This window comes from Palaemon carinicauda, chromosome 11 (assembly GCF_036898095.1).
Source record: "Palaemon carinicauda isolate YSFRI2023 chromosome 11, ASM3689809v2, whole genome shotgun sequence".
In the NCBI taxonomy this organism is placed as follows: domain Eukaryota; kingdom Metazoa; phylum Arthropoda; class Malacostraca; order Decapoda; family Palaemonidae; genus Palaemon; species Palaemon carinicauda.
In genome coordinates, this window is record NC_090735.1 from 109944849 (window position 1) to 109972234 (window position 27386).

General features: G+C 50.7%; 2 protein-coding genes across 3 annotated transcripts in view; both read right to left on the minus strand.

Annotated features, from left to right (window-relative positions):
• The window catches only part of Uba1 (ubiquitin-like activating enzyme 1), a 472916-nt gene that overhangs the window by 302759 nt on the left and 142771 nt on the right, over positions 1–27386 (minus strand).
• Positions 1–27386, minus strand: part of LOC137650116 (dymeclin) — a 243632-nt gene that overhangs the window by 206971 nt on the left and 9275 nt on the right. For both annotated transcript variants that reach the window (XM_068383247.1, XM_068383248.1), the window contains exon 2: positions 6736–6947. In XM_068383247.1, the coding sequence (XP_068239348.1) occupies positions 6736–6875 (140 nt within the window). In that variant the 5' untranslated portion in view covers positions 6876–6947. The remainder of the gene's footprint in view (positions 1–6735; positions 6948–27386) is intronic.

A 27386-nucleotide genomic window follows, 5' to 3' on the forward strand; every position in this document is an offset into this window, starting at 1 on the left:
ACTGAGCATAGTAACAGATGATCTAGGTCATCTATAACAGAGCGAAGACTCGTTATCCGGAAGGAGTTAAATCTAGGATCCGAAATCCCTGGATTCTGAGTCTTGGCAACAAACTCAGGGACAAAGCCGAACGTTACCTCTCCCCATCCCCTTGAATGGGCGATGTCGTATGAGAGACCATAAAGTTCGTACCCATTTGGCTGAGGCCAAGACGAGAAGGAATATAGTCTTCCAAGTTAGGTGGCAGTCTGTTGCCTTGCGTAATGCTTTGTATAAATGGCCCTTTAACGACTGAAGAACAAGAACCACTTTCCAAGGGGAGGTCTCACTTCTGACTGAGGACAGGTAAGATCATAACTCCGTATGAGTAGAGAAAGTTCTAGTGATGAAGAAATGGCCATTCTTTTCAGTTTAAAGGCAAAACTGAAGGCTGAGTGCTAGCCTTTAACCACTGAAACGAGGCACATTTCTTCCCTCGACTATTGCTGGAACAGTGGCATTGAGTGGAGAGATAACCCTTACATGACACCAACCACAGAAGACGTTCCACTTCGCCTGGTAGACTGAGGCAGAAGATTTCCGAAGGTATCCAGACATCCTCTTCGCAACCTGTTACGAAAATCCTCTCTGCATGAGGAGATGCTGGATAATCTCCTGGTGTGAAGATGTAGCATAACTACTCTCTGGTGGAAAATGTTGGCATGTGGTTGTCTGAGTAAATCGTGTCGTGGAGGACATTCTCTCAGCAGGTCCGTCAGGAGTAGCGGGAGGTTCGAGAACCACTCTGCATGATAGCATAGCTATGAGGGTCAATGAAAGATTGACCGATGTTCTGGCTTTCTTGAGTACTCTTCTCATCAGACAGAACGGTGGGAAGGCGTATACGTCTATGTTCTCCCACTGCTGTTGGAATGCATCTTGCCAGAGAGCCTAGGGGTCTTGCACTGAGGAGTAGCAGTACAGCGGGAGCCTGAAGTTCAGGCCGTTGAGAACGGGTCCACAGTCGGCGAGCCCCACAAAGTCAGGACTTTGTTGGCTACTATATAATCCAAAGACCATTCGGAACCCAGTATCTACGATGACGTGCTCAGATTGTCAGTGAGCACATTCCTCTTGCCGGGAATGAAGAGCGCTGATAGTGAGACAGAGAGGACTCCCGCCCATCTCAGTATCTCTACAGCTAGATGGGATAGGGAGTGCAAAAAAGTACTTCTTGCTTTTTTATGTAAGCCACTACCGTGGTGTTGTCGCTCATCACCACCACTTAGTGACCAGCCAGGAACTGGTGGAACTTTTGAAGGGGCAGGTATACGACCTTCATCTCTAGGAGACTTATGTGAAGGTACTTCAGAACAGAAGCCTGAGGCCGTGTGATGCAGCACGTGTGCTCCCCACCCTTCTTTTGATCCATCCGAAAAAAGCATCAAATCGGATGGAAGATTGTTAACACCCTTCAGCAGATTCTCGTCTGCCAACCACCATCCAAGGTCCGTCCTTTTCTCTGGTCCCATGGGGATTAGAGTGTCAGGTGAATCTAAGGCCTGATTCCAAGTGGACTTCAGTAGCCACTGGAGGGATCGTATCCTGAGGCGACCGTTGGGACCCAGACAGGCCAAGAAGGGTAGGTGTTCGAGGAGACATAGCCACATCTGGGCAGGGAGTTCTTCTTGTCTGAGGAAAGGTCTCGCGAGCTATCTCAGCCTCACAATCCTGTCATCAGATGGGAAGGCTTTGTGTAGTTTGGTGTCTAGAATCATGCCCAGGTATACCAGTCTTTGGGTGGAAAGCAGGGAGGACTTCTCGAGGTTTACCACAATCCCCAGATCTGGGCAAAGCCTCAGAGGTTTGTCTCAGTGCTGAAGAAGGGTTGTCACCGAATCTACTAGGATCAACCGTCGTCCAAATAACAGAGAAGACAGCTGCCAATCCTATGGGCCCAAAATAACACGAGAGCGAACACTTGTGAAAATATGAAGTATTGTGGAAAGACCGAAGCACAGCACCTTGAACTGGTATATATTGTTGTAGATGTTGAACTATAGATACTTCCTTGAAGATGGATGGACTGGGATCTGGAAGCATGAGTCCTTTAGATCCAGTGTACACATGAAGTCCTGTGTTCTTAGAGCTTGTTTGACCGTGTCTGCCATCTCATTGCAAAACGAAGTCTGTTTGATAAACTTGTTCAAAGCCAAGAGGTCGATGACTGGTCTCCAGCCTCCAAGTGCCTTTTTCTCAAGAAAGTTGTCTGAAGAAGCATGGGAACCCATCGAGGACCTCCTTTAGAGTGCCCTTCTCCAACATAGTTTATATAGGTCATATCTGTTTTGTTGTTGTTACTGTTTTTAGAATAATTTATTGTTAATTTTTTCTTATCGTTTATTCATTTCCTAATTTCTTTTCCTCACTGAGCTATTTTTCCCTGTTGGAGCCCCTGGGCTTATAGCATCTTGCTTTCCCAACTACGGTTGTAGCTTGGCTAATAATAATAATAATAATAATAATAATAATTGTTTGGACTTCAGCCCAAAAGGGCCTGCCCCTCTGCTGGTTCCATTGCAAAGGAGCTCACAAGCACTGGATTCCTTGTCAGTGGAGGGAAAGATGAAATGAACGGCACGAAATACCCCCGAACGAATCCTCCTACTGGTGGACAAGCAGGGGGATCAGCTATCCTAGCACTTTCGGCTTCTACCGCCACCTTTCTGCTGTTTGCATCTACAGGAGGACTTTGTGCCTTTCTGGTCCTTGACAGGAAAGGGTTTCTCAGACACCATCTTTTCTTTTGTTGCCACCTAGCTGGTAGAGGGTTTTGATTGGCTGGGCTTTTGAGGAACTGGTGGTTTATAGGGCTGTGATGTCAGAGCTCTATGTAGGAGGGAGTCCTGGTGGGATTTTTTCCAGCCTGTACGACGTCCTTTGGCTCATTCCACGAGGAACCCTCTAGAAAGGAGTTCCGGAGCCTGCCAATCTAGGCATTAGGGACCTTTTGTTGAAATATCTCAGCCACCGCATCCCTCTATTTCAAGATGGTATTGGCCCATAGGTTCACAATCTGGTGGGCCAGAAACTCAACGGTGCGAGTGCCTCAGAGAAGGAAGTTCTCCATAGCCTTCCTGGTACTTTCCTTAGAGAAACCTTCGGTCAGTACCAGGATTTCCACAGATCCTAACCAAAGATCCAGCCACGAAGTCGCCTACATGGTGTACTTAGCAACCTTCTCCTGCTTCAAAATCTCCAATACCGAGAATATGATTTGATGAGAAGAGCCGCTCAAGTGACTCCCCCTTAATCAGATCCTTGAGAGCGGTGGAGAGGTAACGTTAAACATGCTTCGTCCAGGACCTCATAGTACCTCCTCTGGTGAACACCCGAAGGTGGGAGGAGTTTGGTGGACGATCTTGAACGATACGACCCAAAGTAGTCGGCATGCTGGGAGGCGATCTCAACCCCCGGGAACAAGACAGAGCCGCATTGGACTTCGGGGGCTTCTGGGTGCCAAAGACACAGTCCAGGACCATATCCTTGCCTTCCTGAGGGGCCATGCTCTGACTCCCTCTAATCACTGACTGAAATTGGGCTAGCAGTAATATCGGCATCGTCCCAGGGTATGTAGTGGTCAATACCTGGAAGGCTGATTAAGCTCCTAACCCCCTCTGTGCATCTTTGAGTCCTAGAAGGCTTCAGAGATGTATTGGAATTATTTGACTCCCTTTTGGGGGGGCATAAAGGTTTCCAAGACCGAAGGTCTGGGTGTGATGATCTTCTTGGCGGGGAGAGGACTAGGAACCTCTACAGGATCTGCAGAAAAAGTCCTCTCTGAGAGCTTTTTCCAGCAGGAATGGTTGGGGAGAGTCCAAAAATGACTCTTCCCTGTGAACACCTCCCACATGGGAAGAGAAGGCAACACTGGGTAGAGGCAGAGATGGCTTCTCGGGGATGACCTCTAACCTGGAAGCTCTTGTAGGCCTCAGCTTGACTCTGGACTCTGGGGAAACGCAGCCATAGTTCATTGCCTTGAGTCGGACAAAATGATGGAGGAGGCTCGATACTGGACCCGAACTACGGCTGTTTACTTATGAATGCGCTAGGCGACAGTTCCCCTAAAGGGAAAGAGGCCAACGGATCTTTTCGATGAGTCTTCATCCCCGATGAAGAAGGGAGCAATGACATAGGATCCTTCCTTGGTGCTGGAATCTTTGGGATCTTGAAACACTGAAGCTTGCCCTCTTCCTCCTTACCCAGCGGTCGTGCTGTCATGCGTTTGCAGGGAGGGGAATGGGGCAACTGTGAACGGTGGGACCTGGAAAGGGTCTTACTTCCTTCTGCTTGGTAGGATGATGATAGTTGGTGGTCCTCTCTTGCTTGAGGATGGTTACTCACCTTAATGGTTAACCACTGGGTGGTCAGTGGTTGCTGAACAACCACTGGATGCTGTGCTAGAGAGCCTAGTGATCACTGACGAGCTGCCTAAGGCTGGTGTGTCATTGATGGCTGTCGGCGAGTCAGTGAGTGATGACGCGTTGACTAGCATTGCAGCAAAATCGCACAAACAACTGCCGCAGCCTCATGAGAGGGCTGGCGATGAACTGACAACTGTTGAGGTGGCGATTTGCCCATCTTAGGGAAGTGATGCAATTGACGCTCAGATGAACGAAGCTGACAAGAAGCCTCGGAAACGCTATAGTCAGCAGCAGGGCAAGAATGGTCTGCAGTGCGGTGAGTCGGCAATTGGTGGCAATGTGGAGATTGGCGAGCAGGCGGTTCACGGGGTGGATGCTTCATTGATTGATGGTTTTCTGGCCTCCTGATATCTAAGGTCACTGATGCCGATGGTGGATCTGATGAGTGGGGGAACATTTGGCAAGTGCTTGACAGTTTGGCAAACGCTTGGCAAGTGCTTGACGCATGGGTGAACGCTGTTGAACAGGCGATTGAAGGTCCTGACGCTGGTGAGCAGGGTATCTGCGAGTTGGCGGTTGAGCTGGCGATTGACAAGCCGGCAATTGACGATTCATTGGCTAGACAGGCGGTTGACGTAACCTGGACAGGCGATTAACGAGCTGCAGGTCAGCGGGAGTCTGGAAGTCAAACCTGACGAGATGGAGAGCGCTGTACAAGAACTTGGCAAGCAAGTGAACGGCTTGTAAATGGTTGGCGAACATCTGCTGGACGCTCAGGCGTCAAGATGCGACCCTCGGAAGAGAGCATATACTCCGGAGGTGATCCCGACCGATTCATTGCAGGAGGAGAACGAACCACAGTTTGCTGAAGAGAAGACAAGTCTGTAGAGCCAGGCGAGGGTTGGGAACCAGAAGAGGCTGGCTGAGCAGATTCCTTCGAAGATGAGAGCTGCGAAGAAGAACCAAAACGACGTCTCTTGACCGAAGGTGAAGGGGCACTCTGAAGGAGGACGACCACAGCGAGGTCTCCTGCCCCAACAATGTCCTTCAGCAACTGGTGGATCAGCTAGCTGACCGTCAGCAGGCCTCCAAAGAGGAGTCTCTATGAGTGCCCCTTCACGTGAACCAGAAAAGGGAACACTCGCAAGAGAGACGAGCCTTGGAATTAGTTCTCCCACCAAAAGGATGTTCATCAGGGGGCGAGGTACAGTCCTCAGCGGCAGCAGAAGAGGAAGCAGAAGAAGTCGCAATAGGGTCAGAAGGCAGGACAGCAGACCCCACCATATTGACCAAGGACAAGGGGTAGACATCTGGAGCTAAAGATCGCTGCATCTCAGTACCACGGTAAAGTAACTGCAGCATGGCTTCCTTGGAAGCAGGACCGGGCAACCCAAAAGAAGGCCAAACCTGTAAAAGTGGAGAAAGAGACATGCTTCCCTTGGGGGGAGAGCAGAGGCCACCTCACTAGGGGAGACAACACTATCTCTCGAGGACCGAGGTTGACTGGGGGATAAACTGTCTACGCTACTACTCGACGGTTTCCCGGAGGAAGCTGTTCGGAGCTTCGAAGGAAGGTTAGGAAGCGGAAGAAGTAGTCTTGTGTTTCTTCAGGTTCAAAAAAACCTTTGAAGGAGAATATCCCGCTTAGATTTCTTCTTTCGCCGAGGCCCGTACCTTTCCCACTGGAAGGCAGACCACTCCAGGCATTCATCACACTTATTTGATTGGTCACATCGTTGACCCCTACATATAGAGCAAAGGCGGTGGGGATCGGCGTCGACCATGGACATGAAGGTGCCGCAAGTGTAGCCCTCCGAAAATGGGCAGGTACGCATAGCCAGTAGAACTCAGGGCGCATGCATGCATGCACATACACACACTGGAAAAAGAAAAAGACAAAACAGATTAATGGCAGTCCAAAACAATGAAGAGGAGAAAGAGCAGTAACAACCATTCTCCATTTCAGCCAAAACCAAAGTGAAGCACAGTCACATGTGTGTGAGTGAGAGGGGTAGCTAGCTATACCCCTACATCCCCGGCTAACTAGTAGGATGGGTAGTTAACCCACGCTAGAATTCTATTGGATCGTCCTTTCAGCTTCGTTGAAAGTAATACCCCTATAGAAAGCGTTGCTTTGTATTTCAGTTACAGAACAATTAAATATTCTTTTGCATTTCATGATAAAATTCTCCTGAGCTGAAAATACCTGCACATGAAATACATTTAGCATCAGTATTATGTATCAAAATGCATCTCTGGTAGCCTTGAAAATTTTCACATCAAAATAACTTGATTGTTGTAGCAATAAAAAATGGGTTACCATCTAACATACCTTGTGTTTGGTATAGAAAAGGTAAATGACAGGACTTGATTCCAGAATGGGTCATTGGGTGTGATGATCTCAGGGCTGACAAACCGCTGAAGGTATTCATTAGAGGACAGCCCACTAATACTACTGCTGCCAGCCCCCATTTTACAGATCCTTTTCTAGTATCCTATGCTGTGCACTATCTATTCTTGAAATCACATGTTTCACCAAGGTATCTGTAAAAAGAATAAAAAATATTTAAAAGGATAGTTGATATACTTGTTGCTTGAAAGTACAATTAGTACTGTACCCAGCTTGAGACTGGACTACTGTACACTCAGGGAACCATTAAATTCTAAATGGTTATAAGATGTGGTACCTATATAGGCAATACAGTACTGTAGTATGCGTAGTATACTAGGATTCTCATTTATTGATTAACTTATAAAATATTAGTTTGAAAATTAGTTTTAATATATATTTTTCTATTCGTTAAAATGACGAATTTGTAAGTACAGTAATTTGTATCTTTCTTAACATACAAACCTGGAGCTATTTTTATGGGTATGCCGAAAGACGAGCCATGATAATTTTAGCAAGGGATAACCACCCCAACTGCTAGTTAGAGGGTGGGGATGGGGGTAGTCAACTACCACGCTCACTCACACACCTGAGCTGAGCACCTACTTTGTTTTCTGGCAGGACTTCTAGGAGGACAGGGCTAGTGGGCCAATTTGTATAAATAGCTCAATAAAATCTTGTGCTATGCACTATTAGCAGCCTGTAGAAACTACGTGTTTGTGATATTAACAATGCGGCTGGTCTTTAACATAGGAACTCGAGTCACAAAGATACGAGAGTCCTCAGACTTTACCCAATACCCTTCCTCATAGGGGAACAGTATTTGGGAAGCAACAATTATTAATTCTATACCTAGGTTATACAATGGAAGTGGATCTTACCTCCAGAAGGGTGAGGTCAACTGCTGAGTACCGCGGAACTGATTCCCCAGAGGGGGAGAAGGAGAAAGGAAGAAAAGAGCCAGTCATTCTTACTCATTCACCCAACTAACTCGGGTAACCTCAGCCCTCAACTCTCTGCTACTTATCCATCAAGGAGCTTGAGGTGTTTAGACCACTTGTTATGCAGCCACCCCAGGACCAATGAAAAATGGAGTTTTTATGATAAAACAAAGTTTTATGAATACTTACCTGGCAGTTATATATATATAGCTGAGTCTCCGACTGCGGCAGAATTTAATCGAAAATCGCGGCAACTGCCTTGTGGTGGTTGTGTGGTTAGATGGTTAACAACCCTTACAGGGTGGTACTTGGAATCATTCCCGTTTTCTGTTCCTCAGATTATCTTTGCCCGACCTGTCTCCTGAGGGGAGGTGGGTGGGCTTTAAAATTAATATATAACTGTCAGGTAAGTATTCATAAAACTTTTTTTTATCATAAAAACTCCATTTTTATGAATAGAACTTACCTGGCAGTTATATATATAGCTGATTAACACATTTGGAGGAGGGAAACAGACAGAAAAACATAGTTGGGGAAACAACAAAAGAGTTGTAGGAGAACAAACACCTTGATTCCTTACCTGCTAAGGTAGCTGACTTCAAAGGTAACTGCCTCTAGAGTCGCTTTCCCTTAGGAGTGTTCAGCCAGGAGTAGACCTGCTACGCTGCAAACAACTCAATCGAGTCTGTCAAAGGGGTAGGACCAACAACTTGACTAGACTTCAGAAACTACCTTCCCATATAATAAAAACCTGCAACCTTACTAAAGCTAACCACCTAACCTTGCAGAAATAGATATAAACTATCTATCTGGACTGAGGGAACCGTACCACAAGACGAGGACCTCAGACAACCATAAAAAACACAAACCCATATACAAGTACCTAAACTAAGGTTGAGTGGGGGTAGTAACTCCTTTGCCTAATACAGAAGCCGCAGCTACGTATGGGCCCAAGGTATAACAGTTGTCATAGTCCACTCTTACCTCTCTGAGGTAATGAGAAGCGAAGACAGAGTTGCTCCTCCAGAATGCTGCGTCCATGATCTGCCTAACTGACATATTTTTCCGGTATGCCAGTGAAGCAGCAATGGCCCTTACTTCGTGAGCCTGTACTTTTAACAGGACGAAGTTTTCTTCCTCACAAAAGAGGTGGGCTTCCCTAATAGTTTCCCTCAGGAAAAAGGACAAAGCGTTCTTTGACAGGGGTTTTTGAGGATCCTTCACCGAACACCATAAGGAGTTGGAAGCACCCCTCACGCTCTTAGTGTGGGCCAAATAAGCCTTGAGAGCCCTAACCGGGCAGAGGCGGCTTTCCTGTTCCTGACCCACTAGATTCGTGAGGTTAGGGACTTCAAAAGTCCTGGGCCAGGGTTTCGAAGGGTTCTCATTCTTGGCGAGAAAGTCGAACCTAGGGGCACAAACCGCTCCATTTAGGGTGAAGCCTAGACGCTTCTCGATTGCCTGGATCTCGCTGATCCTCCTGGAAGTCGCTAGAGACAAAAGGAAGAGGGTTTTCTTAGTCACATCTTGCAGAGAAGCTTGCGAGATAGGCTCAAACTTCCTGGAGCACAAAAACTTAAGCACCACATCCAGGTTCCAAGAAGGGGGTCTTAAGTGCACCTACTTCGTTGTCTAAAAAAACCTAATGAGGTCCTGCAAGTCCTTATTCTGAGATAACTCTAAGCCTCTATGCTCCTGTATCCTTTAATGGTAGATACAGCCAGCTTAGCATCCTGCCTGAGGTGCAATCCATCAGCAACCCTACCACTTCGGTGAACCATTCCCTCGCAGGCCAGAATGGAGCCACTAGGATCATTCGTCCCGAATCGAGGAGAGCGAATTTCCTGACAACCAGATTGATGATCTTGAACGGGGGAAAGGCATACATGTCCAGCCCCGTCCAATCCATCAAGAAGGCGTCCACTGCAACAGCTTCCTCGTCCGGGACTAGGGAGCAGTAGTTGGGGATCCTCTTGTTTAGACCGGAGGCGAAAAGGTCTATTACAGGTCTGCCCCACAACTTCCAGAGGCTCCGACAGACATGCGGGTTGAGAGTCCACTCTGTGGGAATGACTTGTCCCCTCCTGCTGAGCATGTCTGCCCTGATGTTTCTCTGCCCTTGAACAAACCTTGTCAACAGCTGGGTCTCGTTCTCGTTCGCCCAAAGGAGAAGCTCTCTCGCAGTTGAGAACAGAGAGAGGGAGTGAGTTCCCCCTTGCTTCCTTATGTACGCGAGAGCTATGGTGTTGTCGGAATTGATCTCCACAGTCTTTCCTGACACCGAGGTTTTGAAGGCCTTGAGCCCTAACAAAATGGCCATCAATTCCTTCCTGTTGATATGCCAACTGATCTGACTCCCTTCCCAAATACCTGAGATCTCCTTGTTCCCTAGTGTTGCTCCCCAGCCTGACTCGGACGCGTCTGAGAATAACACTAGGTCGGGGTTCTTCTTGAACAAGGAGATCCCTTTTCCCAACAGAGCTGGGTCCAGCCACCACATTAAAAGATCCTTGATCTCTGTCGGAATGGGAAAAGAAAAAGTGTCCTCCTGGATCTTTCTGTTCCAAACCTTTGCAAGGAAGTGTTGCAGAGGCCTTATTTGCAGTCTCCCCAAAGGGACAAACTGCTCCAGGGAGGATAGAGTTCCCAGCAGACTCATCCACTCCTTCGCTGAGCATTCCTGCTTCCTCAAAAAGTCTTTGACTTTGTCCAGGCACCTGGCCTGCCTCTCCTGGGAGGGAGAAGCCTGAAAAAGAACTGAATTCAGAACTATCCCCAAATAGAGAATAGTCTGATTCGGCTCGGTCTGAGACTTCCCCCAGTTGACGATGAGTCCCAGGTCCTGAGTCATCGTATAAGTCTTCATTAGGTCCTCCAGACATTTCTCTTTCGACTGTGACCGGATCAGCCAGTCGTCTAGATAGAAGGAGACCCTTATCCCCTCCTGGTGTAACCAGCCTGCCACATTCGCCATTAGTCTGGTGAAAACTTGGGGAGCTGTGCTGAGACCGAAGCAAAGTGCCCTGAACTGGAAGCACTTGCCCTGGAACACAAACCTCAGATATCTCCTCGAAGACGGATGAATGGGGACGTGAAAATAAGCGTCCTGCAGGTCGAGAGAAACCATCCAGTCTCCTGGACGAACTGCAGCCAGCACTGACTGAGTCGTCTCCATGGAGAACTTTGTTTTCTCCACGAAGGCGTTCAGAGAGCTGACATCAAGGACTGGTCTCCATCCACCCGAGTTCTTGGGAACCAGAAACAGGCGATTGTAAAAGCCTGGGGAGGCGAGGTCTTGAACCGGCTCTATTGCTCCCTTGACCAACATCTGGTCGACTAGCTCCAGAAGAGCCTCTCGTTTCCCCGCGTCGGTGTACTGAGCCACTAAGGCTAGGGGAGAGTCTGAGAGAGGTGGTTTCTTTAAAAAGGGTATCTTGTAACCTTCCTTGACGACTGAGCGGGACCAGGTGTCCGCCCCTCTCCTTTTCCAAGACTGCCAAAAACGAGACAGTCTTGCCCCTACTGGTGTCTGGAGGACTTCCATCCCATTTTTTGGACCGGGGCCTAAACGCACCCCTGCTGGTCCTTGGCCCTGACTCTTGTCTTCTCCCCCTAAAATCCGCTCTCGAGGAGATCCTGCCCCGAAAGGGCTGTTGAAACTTCTTCTCCTCCTTCTTCAGAGGAGCAGGAGCAACAGGTAAGGTCTTTCTAGCCGACCGAGACAAAAGGTCCTGAGTAGCCTTCTGAGCCAGAGAAAGGGAGATATCTCTGACCAGAGCTTCAGGAAAAAGATGACATGAAAAAGGGGCGTAAAGCAGCTCCGACTTCTGGGCAACAGTCACAGATCTAGAGGTGAAGGAGCACAAAAGGGCCCTCTTCTTTAAGACCCCTGCTGAGAAAGGGGAAGCCAATTCATTAGCTCCATCCCTTAAGAGCTTTGTCCATGCAGGACATGATACTCGTCAGGTCCTTCGTGTCCTCCAGGAGTTCAGACTTCCTGGCCAGAGTCCCGAGAGACCAGTCCAGGAAGCTGAAAACCTCGAAAACCCTGAAAATTCCCTTGACGAGGTGATCAAGCTCCGACATGGACCACATCACCTTGGCAGAGTTTAAAGCATGCCTTCTTGCCGAGTCCACAAGAGCCGAGAAGTCACCTTGGGAGGAGGCAGGCACTCCTAACCCCAAAGGTTCCCCTGTCTCATACCACATACCGGCCTTGGAAGCGAGCCGAGACGGTGGAAAAGAAAAGGAGGTCTTGACAGCTTGTCTCCGTTCCTTCATCCAATCATCCACTTTAGCGAGAGCTTTCCTGGCCGAAATTGAAAGTTTCATTTTGATGAAGGCCGAAGACTTAGTAGCTTTCTTCCTGGTAAATTGAGACTGAGGAGAACGAGGGGCCGAAGGTTGAAATTCCTCCCCATAAAGTTCCAAAAGAGAGCGAGAAAGAACCTTGTAATAACTAGAAGAGTCGGCAGGTTTTTCTTCCTCTTCCGAAATATCATCGAGGTCCTGCTCAAGGATAACATCCCGAAGAGTTGGGCTGCCAGCAGTCTGGCACCGAGAGCTGTTTGAATCCTGGCGACGAGCGCCGCTAACATCCAGTCGGCGAGAAGCGGTATCGTCACGATGACGAGAAGCGGTATCGTCACGATAACGAGAAACGGAAGCGTCCTGAAGATGCAGGCTGCCTTCGCTTTGAAAATGCAGACTGCATTCATCCTGTTTCCTAAGAAACGAGGCAGTAACGTCCTGGCGTTTCGAAAGAGAAACGGAATCGTCGCGGCGCCGAGAACGAGAGGCAGTATCGTCCTGGTGCCGGGAGAGGGGGGAAGGAAATTCCTGGCAGCGTGCCGATGAAGAGGGTGTGCGTTGTCGTACGGCCGACGAAGTGCGCAGAGGTTTCTTGGGAGAGATTCTAAAATCTCTCTTAGAAGAAGATCTCTTAACAGGCAAAGAGACGTCCTTACGTCTAACGGACTGAGAAGGGTGGCTGAAAGCTTCAACTAACGATGAAAGTTGTTCCTGCATAACAACCATGAAAGCTTTAGCAACATCCGCTGGCTCTCGCGGTGCCGAAGACGGCAGTTGTCGTACGGCTTGACTGGGAGCGCTGGCAGAAGAAGTAGGGAGTCTAGCAGGATTAACTGGGCTAAGGACTCTCTGTTTCGCCCTTTTAACAGGAACAACATCGAAATCGTCTTCCGAAGGATCAGGATCTCGGCTACTCGAACCGGGAGAGGGAGAGTGAGACTGCACGTCCCGGTTCCACCCTCTCTTCATTGGTCTTGATTCGTAACGGCAATTACGTCTGGGAGAACGATCAGGCGAAGACACAAACGTATCCGACACGCCTTTCCTACGGCGGTCAAGAGCAGCCTGGGAGATCGCAACAGGACTGTCTGAGGCGACGACTGCCCGAGGATAAGCACCTCTCACCCCCTTTCGGCTTTCGACGTACCTTCTCCCTTGGTCCCGGGAGCTTGGTAGAGGTCTAGTAGGGGTATGACAGATTCGATCAGTCGCCACCTCCACTGCACTTTCACAAGCACTAATTTCACCAACACCCTTACCTTTAAAGGCCTCCAACTGTGCTTTAATGGCCTCCAATTCAGCAGCTAATTTAGCATACCCAGGGTCATCCGTAGGCACAGGTCCTGTAGAAGGGGCAGGAGTCACTACATTCGGGGAAGGAATAACTTCCAAAGGGGTTACAAGCAAAGGGTCAATAGATAAATCTAAGCTAGGCTCACTAGCAGACTTTGACTTTGATTTAGCTCTTCTAACTCTATCAATCTCAAGTTTGCGCACATAGCGCTTCATAGCTAACCAATTATCATCACTTAAAACCTCGCATTCCTTGCACTAATTATCTAAAGCACATTCAAACCCCCTGCAACCCATACAGATAGTGTGAGGGTCAACCGAAACTTTCGGCAACCTCACCTTGCAAATATCATTCGCACAAATACGATAATGAATTTTCTCACTCATGATAATAAAGGAAAAAAGACAAAAAACAAAAAACAACACGATTGCCAAATCCCAACACAGTGTACTTCACCAAAAACGAAGTCCAAAAAGGCGATGAAGGGAAAGCGATCCGAAAAACCTCTGAAAGGCGGACCAACGATGTTGTCGATCCAGCCGGTAGAGATAATCTGAGGAACAGAAAACGGGAATGATTCCAAGTACCACCCTGTAAGGGTTGTTAACCATCTAACCACACAACCACCACAAGGCAGTTGCCGCGATTTTCGATTAAATTCTGCCGCAATCGGAGACTCAGCTATATATATATAACTGCCAGGTAAGTTCTATTCATAAAAACATCTCCTTGTTCCTGTGGGTTACGTTTTGCAGGTAATGGGTGGTGAAGGTCATCTGACGCTTCCACACGCCAGCTTGCAGTACCTGCACCACAGAGTAGTTTTTCTTGAACGCCAGGGATGTTGTAATGCCCCTGACATCCTGAGCTCTGGGTCGTTTGGAAGGAGGGTCTGGATTGAGAGCAAATTTGATTGTACCTTCCGAATTCTACAGGAAATTGTATTCCTTGTGACCCTCCTCTTGACCTTCCCGTGCTGGCAAATAATGCTGACACATGGGGGCGAGCTGCTGCCGTTCTTTTACGGAAACACCTCAAACTCCTGACTGGGCACAGCACCAGTTGATCTGGATCTTCGGTTATAGAACGAAGACTCTCTATATGGAATGGGCCAAACCTTTTGTCCAGCACACTTGGGTTTCAAGTCGTAGCAATGAACTCAGGGACGGAGCTGAGTACTACTACTCCCCATCTCCCCGAGTGGGAGACGTCAGAAGATAGACCATGCCACTCACCAACTCTTTTGGCCAAAGCGAGTAGGAAGACCATCTTCTATGTAAGCTTGGAATCTGGTGCCTGGCGTAAAGGTTCATAAAGAGGACCTTTCACAGACTGAAGGACCCGAACCCTGTTCCAAGGAAGAAGTCTGCGTTTCGACTGAGGACAAGTCATCTCATAAATTCGTATGAGTAGAGAAAGTTCCAAAGATAAGGAAAATTCTATTCCTTTCAGTTTAAAGGATAGACCTAAGGCTGAGAGGTAGCCTTTGACTACCAAAACCAAGAGAAGCATTTCCTCCTGAAGCTATACCAGGAACTACACTATTGTTAGAACAGAGTCATCAAGGGGAGTAATATCCTTTCCATGACACCTGTCACTGACCACTTTGCCTAAATGATTGACGCTGAAAAGCGTTTGAGCTGCCTAGACATCCTTTCCGCAACTCGTTGCAAAAAGCCTCTCTAAGAGAGGACATGCTGTCGAGTTTCTAGGCGTGAATTCTAAGCAAGGCTACGGCTTTGTGGAGCAAGTATGCAAGTGGCTGTTTCAGTAGAACGTGTCATGGAGGAAGTTCCCTCAGAAGCTCCGTCGGGAGCTGCAGAAGGTCCGGGAACCATTCTGCATGATGCCATAGTGGAGCTTATTGGAGTCGCTGATAAGTTCTTGCTTATCCTGACTTGTTTGGACTTTCTTAGCAGATAGAACGGGGGAAATACGTACTCAAGAATGCTGTCCCACCGTTGTTGGAATATATCTTGCCAGAGAGCCTGGGGGTCCAAGACTTGGGAACGGTAGAGCGGGAGCCTGAAGTTCAGGGCCGTTGTGAGCAGGTCCACAGTTGGGAACCCCACAAAGTTAAGACTTTGTTGGCTACTAGATGATTCAAAGACACTCAGAGCCCACTATCTTCGTTGCTCTGCTCTGATTGCCTGCAAGCACATTTCTGCTGACAGGAATGACGTAAGCGGATAGGGACACCAAGATGTCTTCTGTGCATCTGAGTATTTCTACTGCTAGGTGGTTCTCCAAGAGATCTAAATGCTGGTACCTTTCAGATTCGGACCAAAGGACGGAGATGGATTGGTGCGGTATATGGGCACCTCCCCACACCTTCTTTTGATGCATCTGAAAAGACCATCAGTTCCAGAGGGGGGGACGAGAAGATTGCCCTCTTTGCGGAGGTTTTTGTCGCGCCCCCCCCCATCTGAGGTCCGTCAGTTCTACTGACCTTGGTTGAATCCAGGTGTCCAGGGCATCACTTGCTCGATTCCAATTGGACTTGAGGCACCCTTGGACCTATGAGGAAAGTTTTTACTCCTTTGATATCGGAAAATGGGAAGGGCACTGGGCTACCTGATCAATCAACTCCCCCATAGGGTGGTAAAATATAACCCAGGATTGTGACTGTTGTTCCCCTCCCTAAGGGCTAGCAAGTTCCCTTGAGTAGAATAAGTGGCCCTGAATCTCAAGTGAAAGTCAATGCTCCTCAGTTCGTCCCGAGGGGTCGAGAGATTGCGTAGCAAGATAATATCTCGAGTTGATGTCAAGACATGCAACTGATTGCACACTTCTGCTATGAAGGGGGGAGGATCCTGCCCTCCCTCCAACTACCACCAATCTTGTGGGGGTTGGTAGAGTAAGAATGATACAAATCAGTAAAATGACAAATTCGAAGATAATTTGTATTTTTCCTAACCATACAAACCTTAGCTATTTACAAAGGGTTATTACTTTTAGCGTAGCTGAAATGGCGAGCCATTAGAATTTAACGAGGGTGTATTACCCCCGCGCTAGTTAGCGGGGGGGTAGGGGAGTGGTAGCTAGCTACCCCTCCTCCCCCTCACACACACGTGAATACTCACTTTCACTTAGAGGTAGGACTTGTCTTGGGGGACAGGGCTGGCGGGCAAATATGTGTAAATAGCTAAGGTTTGTATGGTTAGGAAAAATACAAATTATCTTCGAATTTGTCATTTGTTCCGTAACCGAAATACAAACCACGCTATTTACAAAGGGTGACTTATCCCTTAGGAAGGGTGGAAAGTCCCCAGCCATACTGGCTTTGGCTTTACCCGGGGACTCAGAATCCGAGTGAGTCGCACTCGAGAAAAGGAGTCCCTGCACCTCACAAGTTCCTTGCTCCGCAAGGAACCATGTGGCCTACGTAAGCTTGTGTGTGAAGGAAGAAGTGTGACCCGTCTTAGGCAGTTGACCTGGAGTTCCAGAAGGAACTCTGGGTTAGGACGTTCCCAATACCACCTCGTCAGGGTATGGGGGACGCGACAGTATTGACTCAATACTCGGAACACAAGGAAGCATGGTTTACCTGCAGAGGTTCGAGGTCAGCTATGCAGAGACCAGGATGCTGCTTCCCCGTAGAGGGGATGATGAAGAAAGAAGTAAGGGCCAGACATACTTCTTTCGTTCATGCAGACTAAAACCTGATAACAATGCCCTCAACCTTCTGCTACCTGTCCAAAAAGGAGCCTGAGGTTAGACCAGCTGTTGTGTAGCCACCACAGAGCGATAGAAAACGTATCGAGACTCCTGTGGGTCACGCCCTGCAGGAAGCGGGCTGCGAAGGTCATCAGACGCTTCCAGACTCCAGCTTGTAGCACCTGCGTCACAGAGTAGTATTACTCGAAGGCGAGGACGTTGCGATGTATCCAACATCGTGCTGTAGGGCGACGTGACGGGGGAGGGTCTGAAGACAGGTCGAGATGAATGTACTCGAGTCCGGGCTGAAGAGGTATACTGGTGACTCTCCCCCCATGTCCTCCTTGTGTTCCCAAATCGGCTGCAACTGAGGCCAAACTGCAGCTGTTCCCAGCGCTAACCTCTCGATTCCTTACTGGCAAGAAAGAGAAGGTCTTGGGACATCACACACAGAATGGAGACTCGAAATCTTGAATGAATCGGACCGAAGGGTCGGGACCCTCAGATTCTGAGTCTAGCCAACAACTCAGGAGCGAGCCTGAATGTTGCCTTCCCCTCTTCCTTAGAAAGGGGGGAGTAGTAAGAGACCAAGAAGATTGCTTACACACTGGCCGTGGCCAGAGTGAGCAGAAGACCCAAGGCGGAATACAATCCGAGGCCTGTCGTAAAAGGGTCTTGAGAAGATCTCTTAAAGGACTAAAGTCCGAGCCATGCTCCAAGTTGGAGGTCTTCCTCCGACTAGGGCAGGGACGATCGTAGCTTCGCATGAGCGAGGATAGATCCAGCGGGCAGGAAAAAGTTATTCCTTTAAGCCTGAAGGTCAGGGAAAGGCTGAGCGACAGGCTTCATTGCCGAGAGCGGAAAGGAGTTTCCTCCCGCCGAAAGGCAATAAGACCGTTATTGCTGGAGAAGAGGCCTCACGGGAAGAGGTATATCTCCCACGGCACCCACCACCTTAGACTCTTCACTTTGCCTGGGAGACCCCTGTGGATGACTATCGCAGATGACGCGACCTCCGTACCGCGACTGTAGCGGGTTGTCTCTTCTAGAGGAGGAAGCGTAGTGTCTCCAGGCATGAAGCCGAAGCGACGCCCCGGTTCGGGAGAGATGTCGCAGTGTGGTTGCTTGAGTAGTCTGCGCCGTGGGAGAAGCTCTCCCGGGAGTTCCGTCAGGGGAAGCAGAGGGTCCAGAAACCATTCTGCGCGTAGTCCCAGTGGAGCTCTCCCATTGAAAGGTTGACAGACAACCTGGTTTTGTTGAGACCCATTGTCCGCAGACAAAAAGGAGGGAAGACGCAGGCGTCGAATTTGTCCCACCATCACCGGAATGCATCTTGCCAGAGTCTCGGGGTCTGAGACTGGGGGGGAAGACTAGTGGAAGCTTGAGGTTCCAAGGTGTCGCGATCAGGTCCCCCAGACCAGCACTTGCTGGTTACCCAAGGTCAAAGACCCCTAGGTACACTCTCTCTATGAGGCTCTGCTTGGATAGTCTGAGAGAAACATTCCCCTGCCTGGAATGAGAGAGCCGATGGTGGAATTGAGAGAATCTCAATCATCCCGGTATCTCTACTGCAAGATGTGAAGGTGTGAAAATGCGTCCCCTGCTGGTTAGAATGAAGTCGACGCGCAACGGGGCGACTTGGCAGGAGCTGTAGGATCTGAAGAGGGGCCAGACTAAGGCCCTTAAGCCTGCCTGAATGATGGAGAGGTATCCTTCAGGTCTTGACCATAGGCCTGGACCGGAACATGCCCCCCCCCCCCCCCTCTCCTTTGACGAGTCCGAGAACCGCATCAAGAATGTGGGGAAAGGACGAGAATATCTACTACCATCAAGAGGCTCCATAGGTCAACACCCATTGCAGGTTTAATAGTTCCGCTGGTCCCATAGGGCCAGGGAGTCCGGTTAAACATTGCCTGAAGCCACCGGAACTTGGATCGCCCCACATGGAACTTATCCTGAGGCGACCGTTCGGACTATAGACGGGTCAATGAGGAAAGAAGAACTAGGAAACGTTCCAAGGTAGGGCTGAAAGCTCTGCTTGACTGAGAACAGGTACTGCGACTCTCCTCAGTCTTGCCACAGTCAACCGAAAGGAAGGCTCGGAGGATGTGGTAACAGAATCTGGCGTCCCCAGGTGGTCACCCATCCAAGTACCGACGTTGCTTAACCTCGCTGGACGGACGAGAAGCGGGGTTTCCAATGTGGTAAGGCGGTTCACTCAATATCATGGCCAGATACTCCAGATGTTGAGGCAGAGGAAGAGAAGGCTCCAAGCAAAATACCATGAGCCCACACTCATGGTCAGCATCCGGAAGCTTGTCCCGGCGCTGAAGAAGGTCGAAACCCGAGCCTACTGGAGTTGACCAGCCCTCCAAACAGCAGAGGAGGCGGAAGCCTGCACCTGAGCGGCCAAGAGGAAGGCAGGGAGAGTTCTCTGGGGAAACAAACCTGCTATGCCACGGTGGGATAGACACACTGCATCATAAGCAGGAATACTTGCAGTCTAGGCTGAATTCGACGAGCACCCTGGAAGATGGATGGAATGGAAACTGAAAGTACCCGTCCTTCCGATCCAGGGTTAAAGGAGTCCTGTCGCCTCGTTACCAGTCTGATCGATTCTGCTGGTCTACACTGGCCGAAGTTTGTTCGACAAACTTGATCAGGGCTGAGAGGTCGACTATGGACATCCCCTCTCAGATCCTTCCTTACAAGGAAGGATCGACTGAGGGGGCCGGGGGTGAAGCCGTCGATGATCCTAAGGAAGACCTTCGCCTAAGGTATGGATCATTCTGCCCAACCGGGCAACTCTGCTGACGCTATGGCATAGAGGTTCAGAGACACTGAATTCGCTGACAGAGACGGCAGGCGCGATATCCTTGGCTACTCACAGAGATTGTGCGGGAATGGGCATCGGGAAGCTGTCATTCGGATGAGTAACCTTAAGCATCCTCCCAGCGAAAAAACCTGCAATCCTAGAGTTCGTGAACTCCTTTTAGGACTATGCCCCCCCGGGGGAGTCTCCCGTGCCATCTGTTCCTGACAGGAGGAAACTGCAATTGGACACCTTGTCCCAGTTGTCGTAGCCGATAACTTAGGCCAACGTGGTTGAAAGAAAAGGGCTCTGGAGCCCTGCAGAGTCTGGAAGAAAGCGCCTTGGAGGAGTGAAACCGGAAGTCGATTTACTCCGCACAGCAGCTGTCTAAGTCTCTGTCCTTGGGCACAGACAACACTCTTCTCAAGGATGGAAGGGTGTCTGAGGTCGTCGACCTCCACAGATGAGACACCCGAAGGAAGCCTTCAGTTAGCGCGTCCAGATGGTACAACATCGAGCTTGTCCGCAAGTAGATACTTAACGACGAAAGGCCAAGGTGTCTGAGCTCGAGAGGAGGAAAGTACCCTTGATCTTCCTGTAGCTTCCTTGAACCAAACCTCGGGCCGTAACCGAGGAGGGAAAGAACCTGGTAAGCTCCCAGAGGAAGAGGTAAGCAGTCACCCCTTGTCCGATGGAGAAATCTTGAACGGAAAGCCCCCTCCGCCAAAAATCCTTCCAGGGCGGGAGAAGGAGAGAGTACTCGTGCAGGAGAGGGGACCCTCGAGACCGACCTCTTGGGAACCAACTTCGCCCTGGGGGAAGTCACCACGAAGTCCACTCCTCTCTTTCTCTTCAGCGTAGGAGAGACAGCCGCTGGTTTGTTACCCTGGCCGGCGAGTGCTGGTTTCATAGCCCTCATTAACGCCCGTGCCAGCGAACCAAACCATGTCTGCTGCTCCAAGGACACAGAGTCCGAAATCCTCGCTAAGGTGAAAGGGATCGGGTGATCCTTTGGAGTGGACCCGACGGTACCTGCCTGAAAAGAAGGTGGGGAAGAATGCTGTACTGACCTGTCTTCGTCCTGCACTACCAACCTGTGCTTGGATGGAGGTGATCCCGAGTGCCGTCTAGGAGCACGCGTCCCTGCTGCTACCACCGGCTGTGGAATTCGCCGCGAACTATGGTCGCGCAAAAGCGAACGGTCGCGCAAAGGCGAATGGTCGCGCGGGCGCGCAGGCGAGCGGTCGCGTAGGCAAACGGTCGCGCGAGCGAGCGGTCGCGCAGGCGAGTGGGCGTGAGGGTGGGCAGGTAAATGAACACGTGTCCGAGGCGACGAACGCAAGCGATGGCGTGACGGCGAGGGATCGTGCTGCCGCGTAGGTGAAGAAGATCGCTGGCGATAATGACCGCGTGATGGTAAGCGATGGCGAGCAGCATGTGTAGGTGAATGATCGCGTGATAGGGTGCGATGGTGATCAGCATCCGCAAGAGGGCGAGCGTTCAGGGTTGTGCGATGAGGAGCAGCATGCGTAAGCGGGCAATCGTGCAGGGTTGTGCGATGGCGAGCAGCATGCGCAGGTGAATGATCGCGTGAAAGGGTGCGATGGTGATCAGCATCCGCAGGAGGGCGATCGTTCAGGGCTGTGCGATGAGGAGCAGCATGCGTAAGCGGGCGATCGTGCAGGGTTGTGCGATGGCGAGCAGCATGCGCAGGTGAAAGATCGCGTGAAAGGGTGCGATGGTGATCAGCATCCGCAGGAGGGCGATCGTTCAGGGTTGTGCGATGAGGAGCAGCATGCGTAAGTGGGCGATCGTGCAGGGTTGTGCGATGGCGAGCAGCATGCGCAGGTGAATGATCGCGTGAAAGGGTGCGATGGTGATCAGCATCCGCAGGAGGGCGATCGTTCAGGGTTGTGCGATGAGGAGCAGCATGCGTAATGGCGATCAGCATCCGCAGTTGAGGGTCGCGCGATGGCGATCAGCATCCGCAGTTGAGGGTCGCGCGATGGCGATCAGCATCCGCAGTTGAGGGTCGCGCGATGGCGATCAGCATCCGCAGTTGAGGGTCGCGCGATGGCGATCAGCATCCGCAGTTGAGGGTCGCGCGATGGCGATCAGCATCCGCAGTTGAGGGTCGCGCGATGGCGATCAGCATCCGCAGTTGAGGGTCGCGCGATGGCGATCAGCATCCGCAGTTGAGGGTCGCGCGATGGCGATCAGCATCCGCAGTTGAGGGTCGCGCGATGGCGATCAGCATCCGCAGTTGAGGGTCGCGCGATGGCGATCAGCATCCGCAGTTGAGGGTCGCGCGATGGCGATCAGCATCCGCAGTTGAGGGTCGCGCGATGGCGATCAGCATCCGCAGTTGAGGGTCGCGCGATGGCGATCAGCATCCGCAGTTGAGGGTCGCGCGATGGCGATCAGCATCCGCAGTTGAGGGTCGCGCGATGGCGATCAGCATCCGCAGTTGAGGGTCGCGCGATGGCGATCAGCATCCGCAGTTGAGGGTCGCGCGATGGCGATCAGCATCCGCAGTTGAGGGTCGCGCGATGGCGATCAGCATCCGCAGTTGAGGGTCGCGCGATGGCGATCAGCATCCGCAGTTGAGGGTCGCGCGATGGCGATCAGCATCCGCAGTTGAGGGTCGCGCGATGGCGATCAGCATCCGCAGTTGAGGGTCGCGCGATGGCGATCAGCATCCGCAGTTGAGGGTCGCGCGATGGCGATCAGCATCCGCAGTTGAGGGTCGCGCGATGGCGATCAGCATCCGCAGTTGAGGGTCGCGCGATGGCGATCAGCATCCGCAGTTGAGGGTCGCGCGATGGCGATCAGCATCCGCAGTTGAGGGTCGCGCGATGGCGATCAGCATCCGCAGTTGAGGGTCGCGCGATGGCGATCAGCATCCGCAGTTGAGGGTCGCGCGATGGCGATCAGCATCCGCAGTTGAGGGTCGCGCGATGGCGATCAGCATCCGCAGTTGAGGGTCGCGCGATGGCGATCAGCATCCGCAGTTGAGGGTCGCGCGATGGCGATCAGCATCCGCAGTTGAGGGTCGCGCGATGGCGATCAGCATCCGCAGTTGAGGGTCGCGCGATGGCGATCAGCATCCGCAGTTGAGGGTCGCGCGATGGCGATCAGCATCCGCAGTTGAGGGTCGCGCGATGGCGATCAGCATCCGCAGTTGAGGGTCGCGCGATGGCGATCAGCATCCGCAGTTGAGGGTCGCGCGATGGCGATCAGCATCCGCAGTTGAGGGTCGCGCGATGGCGATCAGCATCCGCAGTTGAGGGTCGCGCGATGGCGATCAGCATCCGCAGTTGAGGGTCGCGCGATGGCGATCAGCATCCGCAGTTGAGGGTCGCGCGATGGCGATCAGCATCCGCAGTTGACGGTCGCGCGATGGCGATCAGCATGCGCAGGTGAGCTAGTAGCTGGCGAACCATGTTCCTTCAGAAGTGTTGGAGAACGTTGGCGTGCCAGCTGTAACACACGTGGGCGATCCGGAGATCGCTGGCGAGCTGATGATCGCTGACGAGCTGATGATCGCTGGCGAGCTGATGATCGCTGACGAGCTGATGATCGCTGACGAGCTGATGATCGCTGACGAGCAGAAGGCTACGCGTGGAAGCCTGCGCAAAGAAGAAGAGTCCTTGACCCCGACCTGAACCGAAGTTCTAGATCGCGAGGGCGAACGTGGGCGCACAGGGCACGTAACAGGAACCGCAGGGAAGATCATCTTGAAAGCGCTGACGAACAGGAGAGCGCTGATGAGCAGAAGGGCGCGCAGGGAAACCCTGACACGCAAGGGAAGAACCCCCGTGGTGGCAACCCTTTGCCCCGAAGGGATCGTTGTCCGCCGGGAGACTGATGTCCGTCGGAAGACCGCTGTCCGTCGGGCAGACCGTTGTCCGTCGGGAAGACCGTTGCCCGTCGGAAGACGAGATCAGACTTCTGTCCATCTGCACCAAGGCGGAAGATCGAGAAAAAAAGGAGTTGTAGGCTGCAAACGGAGATCCAAAAGGGCGCCTCAAGCACCCTTATAGGGAGATGAGAGGCCCTTACGACGAGGCGGACGGAGGGCCTTACGGCGAGGGAGGCCAACAGCAACAGCAACAGAAGAAACCTCCGAAGAGAAGTCTCTATGAGTGTACTCTCTCGCGAACGAAAGAGAAACACTTCGAGGAAGAGACTGGTCAGCCAGTGACCTAAAAGGAGCAATCCTCCGAAGAGGAGCTCCTGCAGTTGCCCAGCTCCTTGAGCGAAACTGCAGGTGCGACCGCTCAGCACCAAGAGCATAGTCGCACGAAAAAAAGGCAAGCGAAGAACCCCCCAAAAGGGGAAAAACTCAAGCCTGGACAGGAAAAACTTCCCTAGGAAGAAAAGTTATCCGCCCAAGGAGGCAAGCCTCCTGACTGTTCTAAAATGAACTGGAGAGCTGTCCGTCGACACGGGAGTACTACCAGTAGAAGGAGACACGCCCCTGACGAAAATACAAGGGGGGAGGCAGCAACAGCCGAATCCCCAGGACTCAACCAGACGGCTCACACCGTTGCTATATTACAGAAACGAACTAGATCGGTAACTGTAAAAAAAAAATAAAACAAATAATATTAGTACACATTCATTCCCCCGGGAAGGCTCCGAAGAGGAATCCCGAGGGAAAGGAACAAGAATTACACAACGGGCACGTGCCCTCACAACCACTTACACTCGCGGAAGGAGAGCTGTAACCAAAACAGAATTATAACAATTATAATTATGTAACTATGTAATTATGTAATTTAAAAATGAATGAACACTAAAGAAAGAACGAAAACCCCGAAAGAAATCGTTCTACAAGCTGAAAAACAAAAAAAAAAAACAACTACAATTAGATTCATAACTAATTGATACAAACGTACGACGTAGCAACCCCCCCCCCCCCACGCGGAAAGGAAGCTAGGCTACAAGGGCGTAGTAACACGTAGTAAAAGGGTGAACGACCTCAAGAGAGAGAGAGAGAGAGAAAGACATAAGTCAAACTCGATCGCCACCCATAAAATACGCCGTGGTGGCCTAACTGCCGAGGCCTCCACGTAGATATCGTACACTACACACACACATCTGAAAAGGAAACTTACTTATTTCTATACTCAAATATATATACAAACATGAAAACATGTTTACATATATATTGAGTAAAAGAAAAGTAAGCGATTAAGTAAAGACAAAACAGACAATGGCTGCCAAGCGAGGACCAAGACAGAGACGTCTGTCACAGTCCGAGCCAAAAGTTAAAGTGAGTATTCACGTGTGTGTGAGGGGGAGGAGGGGTAGCTACCTACCACTCCCCTACCCCCCCGCTAACTAGCACGGGGGTAATACACCCTCGTTAAATTCTAATGGCTCGCCATTTCAGCTACGCTAAAAGTAATAACCCTTTGTAAATAGCGTGGTTTGTATTTCGGTTACGGAACAAACAGGTATCCAGTACTGCTTTTCAGACAAGAGACCATTCGGTAACTACCAAACGCACCCAGCTACTACTAAGGGATAAGATCGAGACGTAATTTCAATCTGTCATCGTACGGGTAATATGACAAATTCGGAGATAATTTGTATTTTTCCTAACCATACAAACCTTAGCTATTTACATAGGTGTTTACTTTCGGCGTAGCTGAAATGACGACCCATTAGATTTTAACGAGGGTTAAACTACCCCCGCGCTAGTTAGCACAGGGGTAGGGGAGGGGTAGCTAGCTACCCTTCCCCCCACACATCGGTGAGTTGCCTCACTTCACTTAGAGGTAGGACTTGTCTTGGCGGGCAAATATGTGTAAATAGCTAAGGTTTGTATGGTTAGGAAAAATACAAATTATCTCTGAATTTGTCATTTGTTCCGTAACCGAAATACAAACCACGCTATTTACATAGGGTGACTTACCCTTAGGCAGGGTGGAAAGTCCCCAGCCTTACTGGCTTTGGCTTACCCGGGGACTCAGAATCCGAGTGAGCAGCACTCGAGAAAAAGAGTCCCTGCGCCTCGCAAGTTTCTTGCTACGCAAGAAACGTGCGGCCTACATAAGTTGTGTGTGGAGAAATGAAGTGTGACTCGTCCTAGGAAGTTGACCTGAAGTCCTTTAGATGAAATTCTAGGCTAGGACGTCCTCATACCACCTCGTCAGGGTATGGGGGACGCGACAGTATTATCCTTAATACTAGGAACACAAGGAAGCATGGTTTACCTGCAGAGGTTTGAGGTCAGCTATGCAGAGACCCAGGATGCTGCATTCCCCAAGAGAGGGGAGGATGAAGAAAGATGTAAGGGCCAGACATACTCTTTCATTCACGCAGACTAAAACCGGGTAACAGTGCCCTCAACCTTCTGCTACTTGTCCATTAAGGAGCCTGAGGTTATACCAGCTGTTGTGCAGCCACCACAGGGCCGATAGAAAAAGTATCGAGGCTCCTGTGGGTCACGTTCTGCAGGTAGTGGGCTGTGAAGGTCGTTTGACGCTTCCAGACCCCAGCTTGTAGCACCTGCGTCACAGAGAAGTTTCTCTTGAAGGCCAGGGACATGGCGATGCCCCTGACATCATGTGCCCTAGGGCGACGTGACGGAGGAGGGTCTGGATTCAAGGCATGATGAATGGTCCGCCGAATCCAGGCCGAGATGGTATTCTTGATGACCCTCCTCTTCGTCCTTCCCGTGCTCACAAACAGAGCTTGCACGCGGGGACGGACTGCAGCTGTTCTCTTCAGATAACGTCTCAGACTTCTTACTGGGCAGAGTAGCAGATGATCTGGGTCATCTGTTACGGAACGGAGACTCATAACCCTGAAGGAGTGGGTTCGGCACTCCAGGGTTCTGAGTCTTGCCAAAAAATTCAGGGACGAACCTGAACGTTACCTCCCCCCATCCCCTTGAATGGGCGACGTCGTTTGAGAGACCACGAAGTTCACTGACTCGCTTGGCCGAAGCCAGGGCGAGCAGGAATACCGTCTTTCAAGTCAGGTGTTGGTCAGATTCCTGGCGTAATAGTTCGAACGGAGGTCTCTTCAGAGCCCTGAGACCCGAACCACGTTCCATGGAGGAGGTCTCACTTCCGACTGAGGGCAGGTAAGCTCGTAGCTTCGTATGAGTAAGGAAAGTTCCAGCGAGGAGGAAATGTCTATTCCTTTCAGCCTGAAGGCTAGGCTTAAGGCTGAGCGATAGCCTTTCACTGCCAAGACCGAAAGGCGCATTTCCTCCCGCAAATACACGAGAAACTCCGCTATTGCTGATATAGTGGCATCGACCACAGAAGACTCTCCACTTCGCCTGGTAGACCCCTGCGGATGACTTTCGCAGGTGTCGAGACATCCTTTCCGCAACTTCTTGCGAAAAGCCTCTCTCAGTGAGGAGACGCTGGATAGTCTCCAGGCGTGAAGCCGAAGCGATGCTACGGCTTTGCGGAAGATGTTGCAATGTGGTTGTCCGAGTAGCTCGTGTCGTGGGGGAAGCTCTCTCGGGAGTTCCGTCAGGAGCTGCAGAAGGCCCGGGAACCACTCTGCATGATGCCATGGCGGAGCTATTAAGGTCACCAACAGGTTGACCGAT